At 38.3% G+C, this 10,994-nt stretch overlaps 1 protein-coding gene across 7 annotated transcripts in view; it reads left to right on the plus strand.

Moving 5' to 3' along the window:
• The window catches only part of LOC115222850 (G protein-activated inward rectifier potassium channel 3), a 305,798-nt gene that overhangs the window by 292,618 nt on the left and 2,186 nt on the right, over positions 1-10,994 (plus strand). For all 7 annotated transcript variants that reach the window (XM_029793194.2, XM_029793196.2, XM_029793195.2 and 4 more), the window contains one exon: positions 868-2,397. In XM_029793194.2, the coding sequence (XP_029649054.1) occupies positions 977-2,389 (1,413 nt within the window). In that variant the 5' untranslated portion in view covers positions 868-976 and the 3' untranslated portion in view covers positions 2,390-2,397. The remainder of the gene's footprint in view (positions 1-867; positions 2,398-10,994) is intronic.

The raw sequence follows: 10,994 nt of genomic DNA on the forward strand, positions 1-10,994 counted from the left end.
TTTTTGCAACCCTCTCCATTATAATTGTTAGTTATTCATAATTATCAACACTCTTCTATTATATATATTATATGTACAAAACTTTTCTCCGTGTATTTGAAATTCTGTATCTGGTCCTTATCTCACAAAATAACCAAGAAGAGAAATAAAAAGTATTTTACATTTGAGATGAAAAAAAAACCTTATGAAATCTTTTAAATGCTGATTTATTCAGAGAATTCTATTTTTAACTGAACGTTTCAATGTCATAATAAATATTCATCCTACCTCAACTGTTTTATTATTTTATGGCTTAATAGATTTCAGATGGTGTATCAATATCTTTAGTACTTAACACCCTGATCCGTGTTGTGTATATGTTTTAAATTCATTAGAAACACTGACCCACGCAAGCCAAACATGTACAGCTATCTAGACTGACAAAATGTCCTCTCCTTCAATCTCATGTATATTTGATGTGGTGAATGTTACAGTGAAAGGCATTTGCGATTGTTCTAGATTGTTCTGGTCCTACAGCAGCAAGCAAGCAATCAATCAAGCTGCTAACACAAGGAATTACCAGCTATCTATTATGGATAAGTATTTGAAAGCTAAAGTGTGTTACCTCTGCAATTGACCTGCCACACCGGTTAAGTTCTTATTCCTGAAACATTAGTTTGTCTTGTACGTTTGGCTTTGTAATAAATGCTTGTGTGGGAGGAGAGAATGTGATGGAGGGAAGAAGGTCTGTTGGTGTACATATTATATGTGGTTGATGTATGTTAGCGCTGGTGTGAATGTTGATCTGTAGTTTTGTCATTGACAATGCGATTATTGCTTACACATTGTCAACAGCAATTTACATCTTGGTTTTATTCATTGTTTCAGATGACAATGATGATGATGATGATGACTGGAGCTGCGGATAAGGAGGCAAGCTAAACGCAAATCACTGGCTTATTGTCATCTGTGTCAGAGCCTATCTTTTTGAAGACTCATGCAGGCTATGGTCATGGAGACTGGGTATAGTCCAATACCAGGACATGGCTTGTCTCCACAAGTCGAACCGGACATCCTGACTTCTTCTGGGAAACTCGATCGGCGCACTTCAGAAGACTCATTTGCAGAGTATGCATCGCGAAACCAACAGCGTCAGCCTAACGGACCTATCGTCCATCGGAGAGCCGAACGGCACTTTTCAAAGAAACTGAGGCGACGCCTGATTTATAAAAATGGTGAAGTAAACATTACTCAGACAAACATACGCAAAAGACGGCGGCGGTATCTTGCGGATATCTTCACAACCCTTGTTGACATTAAGTGGCGTTATAATTTAATGATTTTTGCCATGGCGTTTATTTGTAGTTGGTTGATATTTGCCTTAATTTGGTGGTTGATTTGTTTTTCACACGGGGATTTGGATCATCTTGATGACAAGAACTGGAAGCGCTGTGTTGTAGAAATACGCTCATTTACATCTGCTTTACTATTTTCCATTGAAACACAGCACACAATTGGTTACGGATCAAGACACACAACAGAGGAATGTCCCGAAGCAGTTGTAGTCATGATGATCCAATCGTGTTTTGGTGTTATTTGCCAGGCCCTTATGACTGGTATTGTGTTTGCTAAACTTTCTCGTCCAAAAAAGCGAGCTGAAACGTTAATGTTCAGTAAAAACGCTTGCATTTGCAAGCAAGATGGAGATATGTGTTTATTGTTTAGAGTAGGAGACATGCGTAAGTCTCATATTGTTGAAGCTCATGTACGCGGTGTTTTAATTAGACGAAAGACCACAAAAGAGGGAGAAATTCTCCCTCTTTTTCAATTTGATGTTAATCTTGGTTATGAAGATGGTCGTGATAGATTATTTCTAGTGTGGCCTGTGATTATAGTTCACAAAATTGAAGACGATAGTCCATTTTGGGAAATATCTGCTGAAGATCTTCATCGAGAACAGTTTGAATTTGTAGTCATTTTAGAAGGTATCGTAGAATCGACAGGTATGACAACTCAAGCGAGGAGCTCTTATTTACCCGGAGAAATCCTGTGGGGTCATCGATTCGAACGCCTTATCACTTTCCAAAAAGAAAATGGACAATATCAAATAGATTTTTCTCGTTTTCATAACACCGTTAAAGTTGAAACGCCGCTTTGCAGTGCAAAAGAACTTGCAGAGTTGGATAATGCAATGCAGGAAACAGCCTCAATTGATGAGGATGAAAATACCTCTCTGCTGTCAAAAGCTGAAAAATACCCAAGCCCTTATATTGTTAAAAGGCATGGCGCCGTTCAGACAGACTTTCCTGACGATGACCAGGAGTCTTTTTCTAATCGAGATTCCATACGTAGTAGACAAAACTTATCTTCAGATAATGATGGCAAAGAAGAATCAGAGACTCTACTTTGACAAAAAAGGTGAGTTTTTGTTTTGGTATTTTTTTTGGTATTTTTTTCTCTTTTCCAACTATTTTTGGATCATGTGTATATATTTTTCTTTTTTGTTTGTGTTTTTGTCTATGAACAATAATTCAAAATGTTGAGTCAGTTTTCATTTCACTGCAAAGTTCCAATTTTTATTATGGTTTCTGTTATAAGCAGGCATGACTTTGTAGTTAAGAAGCTCTCTTTGCAACCTTGTAGTTTCAGTTTCTATCCCACTGCACAGCACCTTGGCCCAGCCAGTACCTTGTGAACGAATTTGCTCGATAGAAACTGTGTGGAAACCACTCACATGAGAGGGTGCTGGAACATTTCTGGTTTTGGGTAAAAGAAAATAACAGAAGGATCAGTTAATTAGGATTTTATTCAACATATTCCCCTTCTCAGATTCACTCACTTATTGAAGTGGTCCTTCACTTTTGCTAAGCCCTGTAAATGAGCTCAGAATGTTGGGCCTCCAACCGGGCCTTTTGTGACACCCTAAAAGCCAGGAACTTTTCAGCACCCCCTCGTATATATGTGTGTATGTTTTTACCCCCCACACACACACACACCACTTGACAACCGGTATTGGCTTAGTTATGTCCCTGTAGCTTAGCAGTTCAGCAATTTGCCAAAAGAGGCCAACAGAATAAGTACTTGGAGCCAATTTGTCTGACTAAAACCTAACAAGGTTGTGCCCCAGCATGGCCACAGTCCCATGACTAACACAAATAATAAAGGAAAAAAGCACTGAGTCACATGTTCATAAGGAAGTTTAAATAGTTAAGTAATAATAACCTGCATATACGTCTGGGGCTGGCATTATTCATACTTCCACCCCACACCACTCCTTCCTTACCCTATAACACTAATGTATCCCACCCCATCCCTATACATATTTTCTCTGCCCCACTTTACAGATCCTCCATGCCTTATATTTCTGTTCTGCCTTTCCACCCCAACCCCCCTCACCATGCCTCCTTTTTCTTTCTCTGTAATCTTCACCCACCCACCCACCTCCACCAAGGATGTTGTTGTTGTTGTTGTATAATCTCCAGATCAGTCCTGATTAGACAGACCCATGAGAAAAGATATTCCACCCATGACCATCCCATCAGTAGCAATAGTAGTAGTAGTAGCAGCAACAGCAATTACACAGTAGTAGCAGTAGCAGCAGAAGCAGCAGCAACAGCATTAATTATTGTTTAGCCACTGATCAAGCAGACCCATGAACAAAGACCTTCCAATGTGGCCCTCATGCCTTTACAGAAACTGTATTAATGACTCCATTATCAAATCCCCCCCCCCCCCCGCTTTAAGGTGCTACGGTTTTTTGCCAGATAAATGAGCTGGAGCAACATGAAATAAAGTGTCTTGCTCAGGGACACAACACACTACCAGGAATTGAACTCATGACCTTACAGCACTCTACCAGTTACAACGATAAGAGTTCCAGTTGATCCAATCAGCCAAACAGATTGCTCATGAAATTAACGTGCAAGTGGCTGAGCACTCCACAGCATGACACAGAATGAGTGAGATTTGACTGCTGTTTCTAACAGGTAGAGTCACCACCAGAGGGGTTCCCCCTCCCTTTTTGCTGTTTGATGTTGCTTTGTTGTTTTTCTATTCTGATAGTGTTTCAGAAAGCGGATGATGCCAAAACAAACAAATAAACAAATTTACCAATGTTTTAAAATTAAATTTAATAAAGAGAAGGAAAAAAATAAACAACAACATTTCTGTTTTGTCTAAGAAGTTTGGCAAAATACTGGAGCAATTTGGATATCCATTCCTAAACAGCCTGTTGGAATATTCTTTGATCAAAGTCTGTTGTAAATAGAATATTCTTCATCTTAGAGACCGACTGACTCATCTAAACTGTTACAGATCAAGGTGAAACCTTGACTGGTTGTAATTATTTGGTGCAACCGTTAGTACAGGACAGAAGTACTGTGCAGTGGTTGTTTTGGCTCTTTATGCTCTGAGTTCAAATCCTGCCGAGGTCAACTCTACCTTTCATCCATTTGGGGGAAGTCAATAAAAAAAGTTCCTGTCAACTATTGAGGTTACTGTAATAAACTAACACCCCCCCCTCAAAATATTAGGCTTTGTGTCTATCTTAGAAACCATAAGCATTAATATCCAGTTAATATCCAGGCGCAGGAGTGGCTGTGTGGTAAGTAGCTTGCTAACCAACCACATGGTTCCTGGTTCAGTCCCACTGCGTGGCACCTTGGGCAAGTGTCTTCTGCTATAGCCCCGGGCCGACCAATGCCTTGTGAGTGGATTTGGTAGACGGAAACTGAAAGAAGCCTGTCGTATATATATGTATATATATATGAGTGTGTGTGTATATGTTTGTGTGTCTGTGTTTGTCCCCCTAGCATTGCTTGACAACCGATGCTGGTGTGTTTACGTCCCCGTAACTTAGCGGTTCAACAAAAGAGGCTGATAGAATAAGTACTGGGCTTACAAAGAATAAGCACCGGGGTCGATTTGCTCGACTAAAGGCGGTGCTCCAGCATGGCCGCAGTCAAATGACTGAAACAAGTAAAAGAGTAAAGAGAGTTAAAAGAAAAGAAATAAGAAATGAATTGCTAGGTCCAAATATAACATCTTTTTTTTTCCTCTGAGGAAATGATGCTCATGTCACATAAAAGCATGTTTAATGCATAAATTTGTAATTAAATTATTGAGTATTTATCGAAACAGCTGTATGAAGTGAAGAGGACCAATTTGTTACTAATAAATAACTTCCTTATCCTTATTTTCTCTTCTTCATTTAACTGGATATAAACTACATGCTTCATATACCTATTGTTTTAATGGAATTCCATTCCCCAACAATACTACGTATTGAACCAGTGTTTCCTTGGATGCAACCATCCCTTCACAAGGTTAACATATCCTCTAATCAAATACACACACACACACACACATGTATATACATACATGTCTCTGCATATGTTATATGCGTTATGTATTTATATATGTGTGTGTGTGTGTGTGTACATACACGGACACACACATCCATGTATGTCTATGTATGCATTTGTGTGTGTGTTTGTGTGTATATATATATGTGTGTGTATCTATATATCTATTATATATATATATGTGTGTGTATATCTATATATACATACACACATATATATATATATATATATATATATATATATATGCATAGATATATATATATATATATATATATATGCATAGTAAATATATATGTGTGTGTAGATATATATGTATATATATGACAGAGAGAGATGAAGAATGGACTGCTCATTAATTTGCCCTAATTTCTATATTTGTCCAAAAGTATTTCCCCAAACGCCCTGAGGGGTAGCAGGGTTGGGTGGTGGTAGTGGGGGGGGGGAGGATTCATTAGGAAATCCTAAGAACCATCTGATTGTCTGCCAGCAATTATTGGTAAATTGATGTGAGTGGGTGAAATATTGCAAAGTACTGGTAACCAGCCATATTCCATCCAAAAAAACAAAAAATGGTAAAAAGGAAAAAAAAAAAAAAGGAGACTACCTCAAGTCAAACACTTATTTCCTGAACATCTGTGCCTGTTGCCAACTTCCCTCCGACCAGCCGTTCCGGAATGTTCCAAGATTAACTTCAGATTCATGTGACTCCGTTCTTGGAAACTTGCCTCTGCTTCCAGCCCAACACAAACAAATATCTTCAGGTACCATAAGGTGGTGGTGGTGGTGGTGGTGGTGGTGTGTAGATTAGTTAGAGAGGCAAGGTTGGAGATGCCTCGTGATGTTTAACCAAGTGTCTTTTGCAATCTAAAGTTCAAAACCCACTGTGGTCAATATTTTCCACTTTTTCATCATTCTGAGGGTCGATAAAATAAAGTACTGGTCATGCCTCAGAACCGAGAGGGAAGGATAATACACCTTGACAACCAACGTTGGTGTGTTTACGTCCCCGTAACGTAGCGGTTCGGTAAAAGAGACCAATAGAATAAGTACTAGGCTTACAAAGAATAAGTCTTGGGGTCAATTTGCTTGACTAAAAGGTGGTGCTCCAGCATGGCCACAGTCAAATGACTGCGACAAGTAAAAGAGTAAAGAAAAAAAGAGAGAAAAAAGGGCTTTAGTTGATTACATTGACCCCAGTACTTGACCAGTATATTATCTTATCAACCCCCACAAGGATGAAGGCAAGGCTGATAAGGTTGTAGAAATGACTGTTTCAGATTTTAGCACAAGGCAAGCAATTTTAGGGAAAAGGGGTTTACTCAATTACATCGCCTCCAGTACTTGGTGGGTTCTTTATTTTATTGACTCCGTAAAGCTGAAGGCAAAGCTGACCTAAATAGGATTTGAACTCAGAACATAAAGAGCCAAAAGCGATACTGAATGGTGTTTTGTCTGATGCTTCAGCAATGTTGACAGCTTGCCACTGTGGTGGAATGTCAATCTTTCTAGTTTGAGCACAAGGCCAGCAATTTTGAGGAAAGTAGAAGGAGATTACATTGACCCTGTTGGTCAACTGGTACTTATTTTAAGGCGGCGAGCTGGCAGAAATGTTAGCACGCCGGACGAAATGCGTAGCCGTATTTCATCTGCCGTTACGTTCTGAGTTCAAATTCCGCTGAGGCCGACTTTGCCTTTCATCCTTTTGGGGTCGATAAATTAAGTACCAGTTACGCACTGGGGTCGATGTAATCGACTTAATCCCTTTGTCTGTCCTAGTTTGTCTCCTCTGTGTGTAGCCCCTTGTGGGTAATAAAGATATAGGTACTTATTTTATTGACCTCAAAAGGATGAGATCCAAATTCAACTTCAGTGGAATTTGAACTTGGAACACAAAGAGCCAGCTGAAATGCCTTTAAGCATTTTGCCCAGTGTTGAGGCACATGGCTTAGTGGTTAGGGTGCTGGACTCATGATCGTAAGATTGTAGTTTCGACTCCTGGATCAGGCAACGTGTTGTATTCATGAGCAAAACACTTCATTTCATGTGGCTCAAGTCCACTCAGCTGGCAAAAATGAGTAATCGTGTGACAGACCGGTGTCCCATCCAAGAAGGAATATATTCACCAGAGAAACCAGGAAACCGGTTCTATGCACCTTGCAGAGTAATGTGGACTAACCATTTTGTTTGGTGCAATAATGATTCTACCAGTTCACCACCTTATTATAGTTGTGCAGTGATAATGCTTGATAATAATAGCTCACTGGTTTTTTCCATTTCGTCAATAAAGGGTTCATTTACTTAGAGTTAATGATGGGATTTACAATTAACATATTTTGATAATTGACTTGTAAATGAATCATTAACCTTTTTGCAATTATATTTCTACTGAAATACACTGCCTTTGTTTCAAATAATTTTGTAAATTATGAAGAATTTACTAAAATAATTATCATTATTAATCTGGTATTTGGAACCTAAATTATCCTAGAATTTTGATGCCAGGTCTTAATTTAGATCACTTTAACCCTTTTGTTCATATATTTAGATTTCAATTAATTCGGAAAATAATACAGAATTTGGTCAAATAACTTTATAATTATTAAAGCTGATGTTTGGCGCTTAAGTTGGCTTGGAATTTTAAGGGAAGGTTATAATTTAGATCACTTTAAGCTGTTTCTTACCATATTTCTGTTGAAATATGCTTTGTTTGCGTTAATTTTGTAAAATAAATCTGTCATTTTTAAGCTTGTGTTTGAAACAAATTAATCCTTTAAGGTTCACATTATTCTACCCAAATTAATGCTTTTTCATCCATTTTGTTTTGAACTAATCATGCATTATCTTGTAGCTATGAGATTTTGATGAGGTAGCTGTTAATTTTTAAAACAATATTGTAGGGTTGGTGTGAGAGACCAGATCTGGCCAGTTTCAACATAAAACAGGCAGAATACTTTTGGCCGGATATGGCCGGTTTAAATGCTAAAGGGTTAACATGAAATTTTCATGTAAGATCATCATCATTATCGTTTAGCGTCCGCTTTCCATGCTGGCATGGGTTGGACGGTGCAACTGGGGTCTGGGAAGCCAGACGGCTGCACCAGGCCCAGTCTGATTGGCAGTGTTTCTACAGCTGGATGCCCTTCCTAACGCCAACCACTCCATGAGATATTAATTTAAATCATTTTAAGACAAGAAATTTCTATCACAGAACCAAGGAAAACTTCGCGTGGGTTTGTATCAAAAAGTTAAAAGTATAATATTAAAGAATGAATTTAACCCTTTCGTTACTGTATTTATTTTGAGATGCTCTGTGTTTCTTTCAATTAATTTTAAATATATCAAAGAACTTAGTAAAATAACTTTGTAATCATTAAGCTACTACTAAGAACTTAGATTGTAACTTAGCCTTCGTGGAAGATTTTAATTCAAAACTTATGAAAACAAGGCATTTGTACTACAGAGCCAGAGGTGGTTTCAGCCAGGTCGGTATCAAAAGGGTTAAACAACAAAACCAGTGGGTTTCAATCCACATTAGTCTATAAATAATAACATGTAAATATTGGGCTGAAAACCCCTTATAGATAGAAAAAGTCAAAGGGCAGCCTTTGACCTTTTCTATCCAGTATACACATGTTATTATTTATAGCCTTATGTAAATCAAGATTCACCGTTACAAAAAAGTATTATTTCGTGTTCTCTCTAAAGTTTATAAAAAATTTTATGATGTCACCAAAACCAGTATTTGATGGTCTTCAATTTTCCATATAACATTTATTCTGAGTTGAAGTTTTATATATTTGTGATGAAGGTAAGTATTTATGTTGGATTTTATGTTGATTTCCTTAAAAAATGAGAAAAACTATGATGTTATACATGAGTTTAGGCTAAAGACCACGTTGGGTAATTGTAATTCTATGTATGCTGCACCTGAGAAAAATATATGATGATCCTAGCTTGAATTCCTTTCATCATATGTGTGCTCAATGAGGGTTGACCTAGGGCTAAAGAACAACAGCAACATAAAATCAAAGACAATCTAATCAGTGTTAGAATATTGATTATATACTGTAAAAGGATGGATGAGTAATATGTTGTTTTTGTTTTGCTTTTAATGGTTTAGTCTAAGTTTTTCTCAACAATTTTCTACCTATGGACACCTTTTATTCAGATGGACCCCTCCAGCCATTCAGTGTTAAAAGATTCCTATTATATTTTATAATTAAATATTATTAAGAATTGTATAAAAATAATTAAAATACTTTGTATATTGTTGAAGTGTAACCAATTCATTGCACATAAATTTTAACAAAATTTTATATGGACCCTCAAGGGCAAAATGGACACCCAGGGGCTATATAGACCCACAAGGGCCATATGGACCCTGGTTGATAACCACTGATTTAATCACATGAAAGCAACACTATGATCCCTTACAAAGATTCATTATTGAAAAAAAAAGGGAGTTACCCTCTAATCAGATATCTGTCCCAGATGTTTACAACAGGGTAGGACTGAACCTGAAACCATGTGGTTAGGAAGTAAACTTCTCATTCACAAAATCCAGCTGCAAAACCCAGATGTTGTCAAGCATCATCCTCTGTGGCTGTGAGTCATGGCCTCTGATTAAGGCACTAGAGAGGAAATTGAACAGTTTCCAGCAGGGATGCTTGTGTAAGACCCACCACATTTCATGCAGAGACTGTCACCAACCTGAAAGTACTGGCACTCCATCATTTGGGACGATGAAGGTTCCAGCTGATCCAATCAACAGAACAATCTGCTTGTAAAATTAACATGCAAGTGACTGAGTACCCCACAGACACACATACCCATAACTTAGTTCTCAGGGAGATTCAGCACAACACAGAGTGTGACAATGCTGACCCTTTGAAATACAGGTTTTTTGCCAGATAAATGAACTGGAGCAACATGAAATAAAGTGTCTTGCTCAGGGACACAACACACTACCAGGAATTGAACTCATGACCTTACAGCACTCTACCAGTTACAACGATAAGAGTTCCAGTTGATCCGATCAGCCAAACAGATTGCTCATGAAATTAACATGCAAGTGGCTGAGCACTCCACAGCATGACACAGAATGTGACAAGGGCAGCCCTTTGAATTACGGTTACAACTCATTTTTGCCAGCTGAGTGGACTGGAGCAGCATGAAATAAAGTGTCTTGCTCAAGGACACAATGCGTGGCTGGGAATTGAACTCACAACTTTACAATCATGACTCAAATACCCAAACCACTAAGCCATGCACCTTCACTAAATCAGTAGGGTGAGGTGCCTTGGGTATGAGATCAGGATGAATCCCTCCCAACTTCAACCCAGATGTGTCCAGTGGTCTCCTTAAGGTATCGGGAAGAAAGGGGTCAAAAGAAGAAATGGTTGGCAGTAGTGAAGGAAGAACTCATTAGTGATAGCAAGCGATGGGATAAGGCTAGGGAGCTGGCATTTGTTGAGGACTGGAAAGCTCTGGTAGCCCCCATACCCTTTGAATAGGAGGACCTAAGACATTAGGGTAGGATTCCAGGAAGGTTAATGATTTCTTGAAGATGTCATGTGACCACATCAATTTTTCTTCATTCATTAATCTGTTAATTAATCTGCTGTTTTTAACACAACAAAATGTTTTACCTGC

The sequence above is a fragment of the Octopus sinensis genome, linkage group LG21 (genome assembly GCF_006345805.1).
Source record: "Octopus sinensis linkage group LG21, ASM634580v1, whole genome shotgun sequence".
Taxonomy (NCBI): Eukaryota; Metazoa; Mollusca; class Cephalopoda; order Octopoda; family Octopodidae; genus Octopus; species Octopus sinensis.